Below are 17,084 nucleotides of genomic sequence, written 5' to 3'. Positions count from 1 at the left end.
ACCTCCTAGTAAGAAACAATTATAGACCAGTCTCCCTCTTACCATTCTTGGGCAAAGTGATCAAGAGGGCAGTTGCTTCCCAACTCCAAGCTGTCTTGAATGCAGCCGATTATCTGGATCCATTTCAAACCAGTTTCAGGGTGGGATACGGGGTTGAGACTGCCATGGTCACCTTAGTCATTGATCTCCATCTGGGCATCGACAGGGGAAGTGTGACCCTGCTGGTGCTCTTGGACATCTCAGCAGCCTTCAATACCATTGACCATGGTATCCTTCTGGAACACCTCAGGGAGTTAGGCATTGGGGCACTGCTATGCTCCAGTGGCTCCACTCCTACCTCTTGGGCAGATTCCAGATGGTGAGGCTGGGGGACAGTTGCTCTTCCAGGAGAGAGCTGACATCCTGCGTCCCTCAAGGCGCCATTCTGTCCCTCATGCTGTTTACCATTTACATGAAGCCGCTGGGAGAGATCATCCGGAGACATGGGGCACAATGTTATCAGTCCGCTGATGACACCCAAATCTATTTCTCTATGTCTCCGACTGCTGCAGTGACTAAAGATGGCATCTCTCCTCTGGATGCCTGTCTTGAGTCAGTAATGGGCTGGATGAGGGAAAACAAACTCAAATTGAATCCAGAGAAAACAGAGGTACTAGCGATAGGATCCTCAGGTCTGGGGAACCTGTCCTGGACGTGGTCACACTTCCCCTAAAGGACAAAGTTTGCAGTTTGGGAGTACTCCTGGATCCGTCTCTACAATTGTTATCTCAAGTAGATGCGACGGCCAGGAGTGCTTGGTACCAACTTCGGTTGATACACCAACTGCATCCCTACCTGGACCAAAAGGACATTGAAGCAGTAGTATATGCACTGGTAATCTCTCATTTAGATTTCTGTAATGCGCTCTACATGGGGCTATCTCTGTACCAAGTTCAGAAGCTTCAATTGGTTCAAAATGCAGCAGCCAGATTGGTCACCAGAACACCTAGGTCTGACCATATAACACCAGTACTAAAATCTCTTCATTGGCTACCAATTACTTCCAGGCGCAGTACAAAGTGTTGGTCATTACCTTTAAAGCCCTACATGGCTTGGGCCCAAGTTACTTGAAGGAATGCCTCTCCCTACACAATCCGCCCCACACTCTCAGAACATCCAGTAAGCAACTATTGGAATGTGCTAAGACCAGATTAATAACAACTTTCCACAGAGTGTTTACTGCCGTAGTCCAAGCTGTGAAACGACTTGCCGGAAGAGATCCGTCTTATTACCACCTTAGATACCTTTAAGAAGGCACTTAAGATGGATGTCTTCCAGCAGGCCTATCCACCTAAGCTGTTATAAGAGAGTCAGAAATACTCCACTTCTATTTGTTATGATATGTATTTTAAATGACGATTTAGTCAATACATTGTATTAGTGATGGTTATATTGTTTTATTGAGTGTATTTTATATGACATTGTAGTTTTATTCTTGTAATTGTTGTTTTTATTGTTATAATCCCGCCTTGATCCACAGGGAGGCGGGAAATATAAATAAAAAATATTATTATTATTAGAAGGTATCCTGTCCTGTTTTGTTTTTCACTTGACAACTCTAGTTGGAAAAGAAAGGAACTGGACTGGTTTTACCTATTCCAAGATAACTAACACCCAAATCTTGAAATCACCAAAAAGGAATTCAAACAAATAGCTAGCACGTGTAGGGGTAAGGTCAGAAAAGCTAAAGCGCAGAATGAGTTCAGGCTTCCCAGAGAGGTTAAGAACAATAAAAAGGGCTTTGGGGGTGGGGCATGTCCATAGCAAAAGGAAGGAGGAAATGGTAGGGCCACTGCATGGAGAAGATAGCAAAATGCTAACAGGGCAAAAAGAAAAGGAAGAACTACGCAATACCTTCTTTGCCTCAGTCTCTTCAGAAAAGCAAAAAGGTGTTCAAACGGAAGAAAATGGAGCAGAGGACACACTAGGGGAAATGCAGCAAAGAATAAGTAAAGAGGTAATACATTAATACCTGGTTAATCTTAATGAATATAAATCTCCAGGACCTGATGAACTACACCCAAGAGTATTAAAAGAACTGGCAAATGTAATATCGGAGCCAATGGCAATAATCTTTGAGAACTCCTGGAGAACAGGAGAAGTCCCAGGAGACTGGAGGAGGGCAAACATTATCCCCATCTTCAAATAGTGGGGGAAAGAGGATCCCAACTATTATCGTCCAGTTTGTCTAACATTTGTACCAGGAAAGATTCTGGAGCAGATCATTAAACAGAGAGTCTGTGAACATCTAGAAGGCAATGCCATAATCACAAAAAGTCAACATGAGTTTCAGAGAAATAAGTCATGCCATACTAATCTGATCTTTTTAATATAAAATTACCAGCTTGGTAGATGAAGGGAATGCTGTGGATATAGTATATCTTGATTTCAATAAGGCTTTTTGACAAGGTTCCCCGTGATATTCTTGCAAACAAGGTAGTGAAATGTGGGCTAGACAAGGCAAATGTTAGGTGGATTAGTAATTGGTTGACCGGCTGAACCCAAAGGGTGCTCAACAATGGCTCTTTTTCATCCTGGAGAGAAATGACCAGTGGGGTCCCACAGGGTTCTTTCCTGGGCCCAGTGCTATTCAACATCTTTATCAATGACTTGGATGACAGAATTGGGGGCATACTTATCAAATTTGCAGATGACACCAAACTAGAAGTAGTAGCTAATAGCCCAGAGGAGAGGATCAACATTCAAAATGACTTTAATAGATTAAAAAGCTGGACCAAAACTAACAAAATTAATTTCAACACAGAGAAGTGTCTGGTACTCCACTTAGGAAGAAAAAATGAAATGCATAGATATAGGATAGGGGACACCTGTCTTAGCAAGACTACATGTGAAAGGGATCTACGAGTTCTAGTACACCACAGGTTGGACAGGAGTCAACAGTGTGATGGGGCAGCTAAAAAGGTCAATTTTAGGCTGCATCAACAGAAGTATAGTGTCTAGATCAAGGGAAGTAGTAGTGCCACTTTACTCTGCTTTGGTCAAGCTTCACCTGGAATATTGTGTCTGGATTTGGGCACCACAAGTCAAAAAAGATGTTGACAAGCTGGAGCATGTTCAGAGGAGGGTGACTAAAATGGTGACGGGTATGGAAACTAGGCTTTATGAGGAGAGATTTAGGGAGCTGGGTATGTTTAGCCTGGAGAAGAGACAGTTAAGAGGTGATATGATAGCCCTGTTTAAGTATTTGAAGGGGTGTTATACTGAGGATAGAGCAAATTTGTTTTCTGCTGCTCCAGAGACTAAGACATAGAACAATGGATGCAAGGTAAAGGAAACAAGATTCCACCTCAACATTAGGAGGAACTTCCTGACAGTAAGACCTGTTCGACAGTAGAACACACGGTCTCCTTCTTTGGAGGTTTTTAAACAGAGGCTGGATGGCCATCTGTTGGGGATGCTTTGATTGTGTGTTCCTTCTTGCATGTCAGGGAGTTGGACTGGATGACCCTTGGGGTCTCTTTCAACTCTATGATTGTATTATTCAAACCCTATTGCTGTGTTTATGTGTGTGCCTTCAAGCTGCCTGTAGCCTTATGGAGACCCCATGAATTCCATAGGGTTGTGCTGTTTTTTGTTGTTGCATTTCTGGCCATGCAGGGAATCGAACCCTGATCTTCAGAGTCATAGTCCAATGCTCAAACCACAATGCCACACCATGACCCTAATAAAGATTTAATCTATTCATAGGGTTTTCTTAAGGAAGAAATACTCAGAGCTGGTTTTGTCAGTTCTAGTTTCACTTATAGAAGTCCCATTTAATTAAAAGTAATGTTGGCTCACCATTCAGTGATGGATTTAATAGGTCTTCTCTAAATGGAACAACCATTATTGTTCAAGCCTAAGAATCCCACTTTGTGTCACAATTCTGTGGGAAAGGGTGTGATATACTGTAAATATAGTGGTTGAAAATATAAGTTCTTTGGGTTGAATGCTTTCTTCACTTGCTACCTTGGTTGGAAGAAGAAGAAGCAGGAAATTCATGCTCTCTTTAATGGTGCTCAGTCCACCACAAATACACTGGTAAAGAAGGAGAAAGGGAGTACAATTTATATGCTTTTAGAAAAAGGATTAGCCTCTCCATCAATCACTTAATCCAGTCTAGCATTTAAGACCTAAATTCACCTAATGGTCTAAGCCAGACAAACATTACCACAGATGCAAAGGGATCATGTAGCACCTTTGAGACTGAGAGAAAAAAGATGGTAGCATAAGCTTTTGTAGATTTGAATCTACTTTATCAGCTGCATCTGATACTTGCAGACTGATCCAGACTAATATGGCTCTATGTCTTTGAATTCCATTAACACAGATGGTAAATGATTTCTATTTTTCTGTCCATTTAAGATATTTTAGAAATCTAGTAACAACATCTACACTCACAAATGAAACTGTAACTTCCTGTTCTTAATACAATTGTTTCTTTGTAATTTCTACATTCAGCATCAAAGGAATTATATTTTTTTCCCCCTCCTTTAAATTCAAACCACAGAGGAAGTAAAGAAACCAATTTCTTCATGCTGTGCTCATGATATGGCTGTTAAGACATGACAGAGCAAGAAAGATGATCTCTGAGATGCTGTATATCAGCTTAAAGCAAATATATAGACATCTGAGTTGCGAGTGGAAGGGGAATTCCCATATGGGAGCCAGCTATATACTGGAAATGTATCTGTAGTTTATGAAGGACTGAGCTTTCCATTCCTGAAGCATATAGATTATGTAACTGAGGCAGGCTTCTGTGGGAGAATTGTCATTGTTATTTGCAACCAAGTCTGTTTTGATTTATGGCAACTCTACAAATGAGAGACTTCCAAGATGCCCATTCATCACCTGCCCTGCTCAGGTCTTGAAAACTCGGGGTTCTAATTTCCTATATCAATCCACCCAGAGTGTGGTTTTCCTCTCCCACCCCCCTGATTTCCACTTAACCAAACATGAACACCTTTTTCCAATGAGTCATGTCATGATATGTCCAAAGTATGACAGACTCATCTTAGTTGTAAGAGAAAATTTGGTCTTTTAAACAATCTTTTCCAAGGCTGCATAGGGCTTTATATGTAACAATAAAAGGATATGTAGATTCTACATATCAAATATGTAGATCAAGATGGTAAAAGGTGGAGAACCTAATAATAGCCTGCAAAGCATGCAAATTAAAACTAACATGCACTGACTCTGGAGCTGTTTTGGACAGCTTGTATAGAGAACTGTTCATTTATGCTATACTGGTGCTATTCTAGAAGAAGTCCATCCTGTTTTGCAACTGGGGGTCACCAACATTGATTGATCCAGGCTAATTCAGTATCAAAATATCTGTATTAGAGAATGACTACTGTCCCATCACACAATTCCAGCTGTTGCTAGAGGAACTGCCTGGTGATGTCATAATCATGTCAGCCAATAGTGAGGCTATTCTGAAGTATCTCTTCAGAACTGCAGTTTTCAGCAAACTTCAAAGAACTTTTAAAATTAAAACTATAGCCGCAATGGCAGTGATACTTTCTCTCTCTCTCTCTCTCTTTGGGTTTTATTTAGAGAAAGACCAAATTTTTAAGCCCTAGAAATGATACCTCTCCCCAGGACACCCAGAGGCCTCATTATAAATCTTTCATATTTCTGAGATCATAAAAGAATGCCCATAAGAGGAAGAAATGTAACTTCACTTCCTTTATATGCTTTGTGCACCTTAATTGTTTCATTGTGGGGAAATACAAAGCTGAAACTATGGAGCTTTTGTTTATCGTGTGTCTTTCTACTGCCACTTTCCTCCTCACAGTTCCCAGGTAAGTTCTATGTATATCTATGCAATTTTCCAACTGCCTAGGTATTTTTCCCCCATCCCTGTATCTGCAGTGGGAATCTTGCAGCTCTCTCAGTATTGTTGGACAGCAAATCCCAGCATTCTGCACCATTGGCTATGCTGGCTAGGATTGCAAGGAGTCACAGCCCAACAACATTTGAAGGACTGGATGATAGCCACTCCTGCTGTATACTAAGAATAGTTTTAGAAATTATTTGTTTAGCCAAAGCAACTTTGGTTTTGTTGTCAGTTGCCATCAAGTTGGTGACCTTATGAATAAGAGACCTCCAAGACACCCTGATATCAACAGCCCTGCTCAGGTCCTGTAAATACAGGGTTGCAGCTTCCTTTGTTTGAATTCTCCTGTACCTCCAGGATGCTCAAATGATAGAAATGGGCTTTGTTTTGTGAAAAATTATTGCCATTGCCAAATTTTACTGAAGACATGTTGTCTCAGCACAGCGAGACAACCCATCAAGAAATCTTCAAGTGCAACAAGAGCTCTTGCCCACAGTGTGACAAGAGATTAAGTGGCAACTTTTTCTGTAGTGGGATTCTCAATTTGTACAAAGCCTATACAGTCTCCCCTCCGTATCCATTGATTCTTTATCTGTGGATTCAAGCATCTACAGCTTGAAAATAGTTTTTAAAATGTAGAAATTCTAAAAAGCAAATCTTGATTTTGCCATCTTGGCAGCAGAAATTGCAGGAGGCAAGCTACTTTTTTCCTTAAAGAAAGCAAACCCAAGATATTGCATCCAAAAAGTGGTTTTGAATAAGTTGATTTCAAAATCATTTAAGGAGGAATATGTGCATTCGATTTGCCAGTTGTTTGTACAAATCAGAATATATGTCTTCTGGTACAAATTCAAACTTGGAAGATTAAATCCACTGTCTTAAAAAGATACCTGCATCTTTTCTTTCTCTCTAGACAAGTATTGTTGAGATTTACTGGCATTGGCCATCCTGAGTTTTAGGCTGGTTTCTTGCCTTGGCCTTGGCCTAACTGGAGATGAGACCAGGAACTGAACTTGGTAACCTATTCAAAGTGCTATAAGACACTTTTTTCCCTTTGAGAAAGATTAGGTTATTCAAGATGAAAATACATTTTATCTTTAATGCATCTCTGAAGTTAACATACAGGATTTTTAAAATACAAATTTCAGCAGAGGCTGGAACAGTAAAACTAATGGGGTCAGAGTAGGCTTGGAGGAGGATACCCCTTTATACTTTTTGAGGAAAAGCCCTCTTCCAAAGGGGGGTTGTGGAAACCCTCCTCTACCACCGTTTGCCTTTGTGAATGGTCCAAAGCAACCCAGGGATTGTGTTGTTTGAGTCAAGATTTAAAACTCAACTCAGCTCAATTCTAGACTGATACCCTTAACTACTACACCACACTGAGGGCTGGTTTACACAATGAAAATGATCCTGATGGAATGCAAGTAGAATGTTATTTGGCCTTACACAATTTGAATGTATTCACACTACGGGGAAGGACAAAAAAGTTCTCAGACTCCAAAGAAAAAGGAATCACAGTTTTTTACTAGAGTATTTACCAAGGGTACACTTTATTGAATGCCTTCGCGTAGCAGCATATTTTGGCAGAGGACAGGTGGATGGGCATTACTACTAACAAATTTTTTATTAATTTTTTCAGACTGGAACACGCAATTTGAAACAGGTATTCCATTTCCACTTTCTTTACCCCACTCCCAAAGGTGATGGGCATTTAAATACAGTTGGGTCTCCATAGCTTGAAAATATTCCAAAAGTGTATAAATTCCAGATAGCAAACTTTGATTTTTCTATTTTATATAAGGGGCACCATTTTACTATGTCAATGTACATAATGAGCATCCATGGATTTTGGTATCCATGAAGAGTCCTGGAACCAAACGGCAGCAGATATCAAGGGCCCACTGTAGTTAAAGGCCTCTGGCTAGGGAGGAAATATGCCACTGGTTCTTTAACTTCTTTGGCTTCCTCACATTGGCAAGGAGGGCAAACAGGGCTGGAGCTCTCCCAACAACATGTCCTCTCCCTCAATTATTAACTCTTTCTGCCCTCATTAAACTGAGCAGCAATTTTCAAGGAGAAATTAACAATGATTCGAAGGTGCAAAAATTTGCACCAGTTCATATATAACACACTTATGTGTAGACTGGCCCAGTCTCTCTCAACTGATCCCAGCAGACTAGTAGTCCTGTTCATGTACTAACCATACCACTGCCTAACACTATCACTACTAGAACCAAAAGCTGATGGTCTTGATCCTAGTCCTGAGGATGGCTGTTCTGTGGAACTTCTATATCCATCCACCATGTGTATGGTCCAATTTGATTGGCATGACTTACTTCCCACAGGTCATCACATAAATATAGCTGAAAAAGAAGAAAAAATCCCACCTACAAGATCATATGTGGCTGGCCTTTTCAGCAGAAGACATTTATTATGTACAGGAACTTTGATCAAAGAGAACTGGGTGTTAACAGCAGCCCACTGTTTCCCGTAAGTTCTGATAGATAATCATGTTTTTTACAAAGTTTCCCCTAGCATCCTTTCTCATTTATGTTTTAGTAAAATCACTAGGCATTCTTCAGTCAGGCTGCAAGTTTTGCTTCCTGGAATGAACATCTGGTAGCATTGGCTGTGCAATTTAACTGAGCAAGGAAACTCTATAACTTGGTAGAGCCAAATGCTTGGGGTAGAGCCACTTCTGGTGTGAAACATTGGTATGCTGGTATAATTACCCCCAATTACCTCAATGTCTTGAAATAAGAACAAAAGATTCTAGAAAAATTAAGATAGTAGCAATCAATGGCCACTAGCTTAAGAGAGCTTGATGCTGTCCCTTGTCCCCTTGCAAGCTGGGCAGAAGTGAAGCACTACTGGGTCCTGCCCTCAGTAGATCTCCTTCTTAAGTGGACTCACTGCCCTCCTCATTGGTAGCATATATCCTCCAACTCCCCCAATTTGACAGGGACAATCTTGATTGATCCTCTGTTGTCCCATTTTCTCAGTTGCTTTGACAATGTCTCAGTTTCTCTCTCCTCCTCCCACTTTCCCCCTTTGTCCTCAGCTTATGTCAGTAGCTGAAAACTGAGTGCAAAAGGCAAAAATATTTGGCGCTCAATTGACTTAGCAAGGGCAGTGGGGGGATGACAGAATCTTGCCCTTTCCAGTCCGCTCAGGCAAAAGCAAACTGTTGTAGCCTTTCCTACCTTATATGTTCTCCCTCATTAATACCTTTTGCCATCTTGACCACGCTCTCATGTTGTTTGACCACTTGTGTCCAGGTTTTCATCTGTGAAAGCACATGGAGTGCATGGTGTGACCCCTGCCCATTTGCTTCACCTTGCTGTTTGATCACAGTCCGCACTCTTCCCAGAGCAAGACAGCACAAAGCGAGTGGAAGATGCTCCTGCATTTCATTCTTCTTGCCTCCCACTAGCCAAGAAAGAGCATGCAAACTGGCAACCACAGCAAGGAGCTGGGAGCCCCAGAAATTTCAGGGCTTTCTGCTGGATTGTGAGCTTGACAAGCCCCAACAAGAAAGCATTGCTTTTAGGAACATGTAGGAGCTGTTGTACAATGCAATAAATGTTTTCTAAGCTCTACTTTGCACAGAAAATAGTACAGTTGGCCCTTTTATACACGGATTCAAGCATCCATGGTTTGAAAATGTTTTTTAAAAGTATAAATTTCAAATATCAAACTTTGATTTTCCAGTTTTTATAAGGGGCACCATTTTGCTATGTCATTATATTTATTGGGACTTGAGCATCCACAGATTTTGTTATCCACGGGGGATCTTGAAACCAAACCCCAGCGTATAACAAGGGTCCACTGTATAAAGTTGCTGCTTCAAAGCAGCTTGCAGGAACAGGAGCGAGGCAATGGGGCAAGAATACACACTAATATATATGTAATCTTCAAGCCAGTTCTCTAATCCTGAGAGTCCAACTCCTCACCTTGAGGAGTGGGAAACAGGGTCCATGCCCTGAGGGGAACCCCCCCCCCCCCCGCAACAGTGCTTGCTCCTGACATTAGCCTTGGGATGAGGAGTGATTCTGGAGTGGGCCGGACAGCTGATGATGATCCCTCATTACTGATGATAATCCTTCTGAAATGAAGCTGGTCCCAGTTAGAACCATGTGCATCTACTTCCCTTGAAAACTATTTGAACACTTTGATGTACCTCATAGTAGCCAGCTGTGTAAATCTAGAACTACAAAATAATGGTGAGCATTGTGCTCCTTCAGTTATTTGTATCCTTTATCTTTTCAGGAATGAAGATTCATACGTTATTCTTGGTGGTACCTCACGAACAAAAAGAGAGCGAGGAAAACGTGTTGCTAACATCACTAAAATATTTTCATATCCAGGCTTTAATCTGCTGACCTTTGAACATGACATTATGCTTTTGCAGGTAATTTTTCAGTGTGAACATGAGGTACAGTACCTAACATCATCTGTATGAGCATTCTTCTCATGAAAGAGTCATATGCCATATCCTTCAAAACTCACCTGAAACTGGATTAGATATTTAAATAGAAATTGTAGATATGCTCTACTGTTGTAATATCATTTAAATCTCAGCTTTACTTATGCATGTATTTAAGTCACTCACAGAAGAGTGACCAACTTAATAAAAACAATAAATGAAGCAATCATTCAAGAAACTAATATTCAGCAAATAAAAAATAGAGCCAGAACCCCCCCCCCCCCAATATAATCAGAAACATTATCAAACAACATAGAGTCAAGAGAGGTCAAAGAAAGTATTTACTGACCTAAACATTTAAAGGAATGGAGAGAATTCAGCCACCCCCAGTCAAAAATTCCATAATCTGGATAGTATTATTGAGAAAACCGAAACACATTTTCATTCATTTTTCATTCAGATTGACCTTGGCCCACTCAGTTAGGTGCTTTTTTTATGTGTACTGTCCAAAACCTGCAGGAGTAATATCTAAAACACAATGTTAAAACTTTTGTAAGGTTCAAGCTTATCCACTGGTAGGAAATATTACAACTAATAATATTACAATGTCTACAGTTCTTAGCACAGTTTGCCCTCTTATTGGGCAGAGAGAGGGCACTGCCTTGAGCAGTAGGCATAGGGGACAGCAAGCCTTCCAGTGGCATTTTCTGACCTCCTTGGCCAGCCTTTTCTCTTGGAGAACAAGAGAAGTTATGAATGCCACATGACCTGTCCTGTGTCTCCAAAACCAATCTGCTGCCTTCCTATGTGGTAGCACTATCTTGTTGTCAATGTCAAAGTATGCTTTGAGTGGGATCCCTTTCACACCGCACAATTATAGCACTTATTAAGAAACAGAGCCCTCCCTCCAGTCCATCTGCCTTGGTCCAGGCCTCAGAAGAATGCTGGACCTGATCCCCTTTCCCCCACCATTCCCTTCTCCTTTTGTGTCGTGTCTTTTAGATTGTAAGCCTGAGGGCAGGGAACCATCAATTATCCCCTCTGTTGTAAGCCGCCCGGATTCCCAGTGATTGGGCGGCATATAAATAAATCCTATTATTGTTGTTGCTATTATTATTATTATTATGACACCACTTTAATCACTATGGTTCCATCCTATATAATCCTAGGATTTCCAGTTTAATAATAATAATAATAATAATAATAATAATAATAATAATAATATATTTATATTCCACCTTTCCCAGGGGAATCAAGGTGGATTACAGCAAAAACTATAATAAATACAAATAACAATAAAATCACATTTCAAAATGATGTAGGGAGAATCATGTCCCTAGCCTAATAGCCACCGCTGCTGGCAGGTGATGTTATAAGGACAAGTGAGAGGGGGCTCTGCTAAATAAAGGAGTCCATATCGTAAGAATGGCCTGTTACAGACTGCCAAAATAAAGCTGCTTCGGGTCTCTTTGGAGGTATGCTATTTAAATGATGCGTGGGTCCTAAGAGTCTGGAGGTCGCGCCAAAGCCACACTCCATTCCTAAGCACTGGAGTGCAGCTTTGGTGCAGCTTCCGGATTCTTAGGGTGTATGCATCATTTAAGAAGCATACCTCCAAAGAGACCCAAAGCAGCTTTATTTTGGCAGTCTGTAACAGGCCAAAGATATGCCACAGCCTCCCTTCACTATTGCCATGTCCCTGGTGCCTCTCACACAATCAAGCCTCCTCTCAAACATCTGGGCTGGAGTGATGTTCTTGGGCTCAAAGGTCTGTGAACTGGCTTTTAAAGGTGCCTCTCTCACAGGCAAGCCTCCCTTCAAACAGCTGGGCTGGAGTGGTGTTCCTTAGTTTAGGGAGCAGTACTTGGAATTCTCTGCCACAGAGTTTTAGTCCCTTACCAAACAACAGTTCCTCAGTATGTAGCTGTGGTGCTTAAAGTGAAATCACAGTCATATAACTATAGTGTGAAAAGGTCTTGTCCTGTTGGCTTTTATATGTAGGATGAATGGGGATTTATTTTGCCCTTTGCTTGAACCAGTAAAATATCTTCATCCTGTACACTGCACCTGCCCTGGTATTTACAATTATCCAGATTCCTTGCTTTCAGAATTAATTGTTCCTGTCTGTTTAGACATTTCATGGAACACTGCAGGAGAATTAGGAGTCTATAGCAAGTTACATTCATGAAATATTCAGAGGTAGGACACTGATCAGAGATAATACCTGGGGCTAAATATGAACTGTACCAGCTACTTTTAGTACACTCCTGATAGGCAATTTGAGGGTTATAAAACAACCACCACACTGTCTGCAGAATACTAGCCATATGGTAAACAGTATACAAACTGGCAGTTAACAGCTTCTGCTTATTTACAGAGATGAAAGGGTCACTCATGTTCCTGAACACTTCAATTCTATGCAGTAGGTTTCCTGAGATGCAAACCAGAACTTCTGCCCTCCTGTATCCAGTTCTATAACTAGATCTGCAAACCAGATCTCCTACCCTCCTTTATCAAGCTTTCCCCATTTCTGATACCAAATTCACAATGATATGACATTCAAATATGGGCTGCATGCACAAAATTTATCATGCATAAATCCAGGCTATGTAAGCTTTCTGATAATAGCAAGAAATCAGCTTTGTAGTTGGATTCAAATCCACGCACATGTGTTTGTCTCAAGTTTCCTTTTGTAATTCCTTCAGATTCAAGTAAAAGGAAGGCTCAATCAAGACAGAAAAGCTGTTCCACTTCCCAAAATATCTGAAGACATCAAGCCAGGAACCCAGTGTCTAGTAATTGGATGGGGAACTATTAATCAAAGAATAGGATTTGACATACTGCATGAAGTTGATGTCATTGTCATTGACAGAAATGTCTGCAATGACAACAAACACTATCATTCTCATCCTATTGTGACAAGAAATATGCTGTGTGCCGGTGACAAGGAACAAAAGACAGATAAATGTTGGGTAAGATTTCTTTTTTTAAAACAATTCTGCCCACATAGAGGGTTAAAACTGGGGCAACTTTATGCCCCAAGTACTTAAAGATCTCATCTTGGAAATGGAGAAGGCTAATGGACTAGAATAAGAATATAATCAACCTCTAAATTGGATATGCCTTTCTATGTGATTGTGCAGTTTGCTGCCAAAGGGAATTTGCAGGCATACCTATGTGCTCATTATCCTCCAACCCCTGATTATTTGATATCACCAAGATGCCCAAGGAACAACACTCCTTTAAAGACTTGGTGGCTTGTGTCTAACAGGTGGCAGATGGCATGGAGTTCCTGATGTCCGAACAGTGCATTCACCAGAACCTGGCTGCCCGCAATGTCCTTATCATTGAGCAAAATTAAGGCCACTGGCCTGTGACAACTACTTAAAGAATGTTTAGCCTTTTCAATGATTGGCTGAGGAATCAGTTAAATTTAAGTACATTTTATTTCTCTAAAACCTCAAATAATTATATCCAGTTTTCTTGACATATTAAATGGACCTTAAGATCACTTTGGAGGGTAATGAGCACATACTAAAATTGAAACAATACAGAGAAGTGATTTACTAAATGTGATTTTATGAGAGTAACATTTCAGGAGCAAAAGAACCTCACCAAAAAAATCAAAGTGATTTCAACAAGCAACACCTGTCAATCATTTAACCTTGCTGATTAGAACTAAATCTCTGGTAATTTATCAGCTAAAATTTAGTGTACAAATTACACTACTCTGGTTTTTTCCAGTTTTTTGGGGCTATGTGGCCATGTTCTAGAAGAGTTTATCCCTGGCCACATAGCCTGAAAAACCCACAAAAAAAATATGGATGCCAACCATGAAAGCCTTCAACTTCACATTACACTACTCTGTTGGTTTTACCAATTATGCCATTCTAGCAAAAATGTAAATTCATAATTAGGACTTCTCTGCTTGGTGTCTTTTACAGTCAAACTAAGAATTCAACCAACAGTTGTGCAGTTTTATTTGGTTAAGACTTTAAATTCTTATTTGGCTAAAATAAATCCTGCTTCTGTTAAAGCAGGAATAGGAATCATGCACCACTCCAGATGTTGTTGGATTTCAACTGCCAAGAGTCCTAACCAAGATAACAAGTGATGAAGAATGCTGGAAGCTGCAGTTCAGCAACATGTGGTGGGCTGTGATTCTCACCCCTGCATTAGCATCCGATGTGCTAATATATTGTAGCACCTAGAATATTAAGACTCCAGGAAGTAGATGTGCATTACACTGATTAGACATGAATTTTATTTATTTATTTATTTCCAAGATTTATATCCTGCCTTTCTCCCGCAGTGGGATTCAAGGAGGGTTACAATACATATATTAAAAATACAAGGTTAAAACATTGAATTCAAAAGTTAAAAATAAATACTACTAACAACTCAAACATACATAAAAACAGCCTGATTCCAAACAATAATCATAAAACACTAAAACGTTAAATCATTGAATCCCTGAATTACAGTGATTAAAGCAGCCATCTTAATACTGTCCATCAGGGCATAAGTCCCACTGAACCCAATGTAATTTAATTCTTCATGAAATGTGTAGGATTGAACTTGAAATTGGAAAGCCTGAGTACCCTCATTTCAGAGTAAATCTTACTCAGTTCAACAGGAATTGCTTTCCAGTAATTGTGTGAAGGGTTGTGTTTTGTTTATGTTTTACTTTATTAATGTTTTATAGATACAGATAGTAGTAGGCTCTCATTCACATTGATGTTGTGGTGCTCACTCTTGATGTTTTCTGATCTTTCTAATACTTGTACAGACATCTTATTTTAAGCACACACAAAAAGTTGAATACTAATCATATCACTGTTTATAGCATTGTACCATGTTGTATTGTACTGCATGTGCTCTCTTAGGGTGCATGCCCACTATGATTTAAAGCGAATCGCTGATCAGGTTTTATGACTGTCGTTCCCATTTGAAACCGGTTCCAATCCTACTTTGATCGATTTCTGTCGTGATAAAGCGAGGCAAATGCAAAAAAAAAAAAAAAAAAAAAAAAGGTTTTCCAGACACACTAGTTTCCTAGTGGTTCTTTTCAAAAGAATCAATTCTGAAGTATGTTCGACAAGTGGGAATGATGAATCTGAATCGCATCATTCTGTAGGGAGGGACTAATGGCAGAGGGGTGTTTATCATCCCTCCTCAGTTTTTGGTAGATCCACACACACACACCCCAACGCTGCCTTTCTGCTTGTGGTGTGACCTATGGGCGCATGATCTTTAAATATATATAGTTCCCAAGCCAAGCTGTCCAGGCTGCCGCTTACATCAATGATGATGCACAGATGATTGACATGCATTTTGAAGCAGTGCAAACTAGTGGGGACGATAATTGTGCCAAAAAAGAAGTGATTACAAGGGGATAATGAAAATATCTGCTTTCATAGTGGGAACAACAGACTGTTTGGAATCAGTTTATCCAACACGGAACGAAGGCGAATCGCACACCGGTTTAAATGTAAGTGGGAATGAGACCTTAGTTAAAAGTCTGCTCAACTCAGTAATGGTAACAGCTGAATTTTTCAAACTCTTCCTAACTGCTGTGACATAATGAGTAAGAATCAGCTTCAGTAAATGGTACTGCCATAACCTTTTGCTTCTTTATCCCCCCAGGGTGACTCTGGTAGCCCTTTAATATGCAATGGACAACAAAGAGGCATCACCTCCTTTGTTAAAAAATGCAATGACTACAGATATCCTGGAGTCTATACTCTGCTCACAAAGGACCATCTCTCCTGGATACAGACAGTAACAAATCCCTAGTGTCATTTATTTCATGGTATTCATTCTTACATTCCTTCATGACATTTTTCTCTCCTTTTTAAAGCTTGTGATTTAGTTCATTTCATTCATCTAGTATATAGCTGAACTATAATTTCCATTTTCACAGATGGGGAAAGGAGAAATTGTCCCACACCCAAGGACAGCTATAGGATATATATAGACAGCTGGAGCTTTATCTATCCTTTCAAGTCCATTTCCAATCCACTAGCTGCACAACAGCATCAATGCCTCTGACAAGGAAGATTTCATCATGAACAAAAAAAGTGTATGAGTCAAATATAGAACTGAAATTCAAATCTAGAATACTGCTGGCCCTCCAACCCTAATCCTAGCATTGAAAAGACTAGTTGCAAAGGATATCAGTTCATTCACCACCACCCACAATCCTAGTTTGGGTTCCTGAAATATATCAGATGCATAGGATGCAAATCAAGACAAATTGGTACACTTAAATTTCACTAATATACAAGATCAGTGATTAACTCAGTTAAAAGCACATGGATTTCCATTTAAGAGGTGCATCTATGTTTCTCCAGTTTGGGCCCATGGGTAATATATCTCTCCTTTGGCTGGCAGGTCCTTCTTAAACTAAATGTTGGTTATCTCTCAAGAACATTGTGAAGGTACATGCAAAAACTTCTGCATATGTATTGGTACAACTTTGAAGGCTACCCTTTGAGATCCTGAACTGGAAAATAACCTTTTAAGCACAAGGCAGGCACAGTAAGGAGGTACTTCAGAACCCACCTTGTAAAAGCAGTTTTCTTTTATGGAATGGGCTAGCCCAAGACATCTTTTAGTATTCAATGCCAGTAGTTATTTTGGCAATTTAAGCAAGATTTTGGTATGGTAAAAATTTAGGAAATAATCACTGCTGCCTCAAACAAGTGGGATGTACAACGTACTGCAAGGGAAATAAGAATACCACTGGCTCTATCAGCCATCTTGAACACTTGACAAAGA

The 17,084-nt window shown here is 40.1% G+C and overlaps 1 protein-coding gene across 1 annotated transcript; it reads left to right on the top strand.

Annotated features, from left to right (window-relative positions):
- The first annotated feature begins 5,692 nt into the window (after window positions 1-5,692).
- On the top strand, window positions 5,693-16,100 carry LOC149324037 (granzyme A-like). Its single transcript, XM_089485855.1, has 5 exons — window positions 5,693-5,843; window positions 8,224-8,368; window positions 10,148-10,289; window positions 13,010-13,276; window positions 15,951-16,100. Exons 1-5 carry the CDS (start codon window positions 5,693-5,695, stop codon window positions 16,098-16,100), a joined length of 855 nt encoding a protein of 284 aa, XP_089341981.1.
- Window positions 16,101-17,084: the final 984 nt, after the last annotated feature.

This window comes from Sceloporus occidentalis, unplaced genomic scaffold (genome assembly GCF_023333645.1).
Source record: "Sceloporus occidentalis isolate IW3139 unplaced genomic scaffold, rSceOcc1.0.p SCAF_1, whole genome shotgun sequence".
In the NCBI taxonomy this organism is placed as follows: Eukaryota; Metazoa; Chordata; class Lepidosauria; order Squamata; family Phrynosomatidae; genus Sceloporus; species Sceloporus occidentalis.
This window is presented reverse-complemented; position numbering and strand designations above follow the sequence as displayed.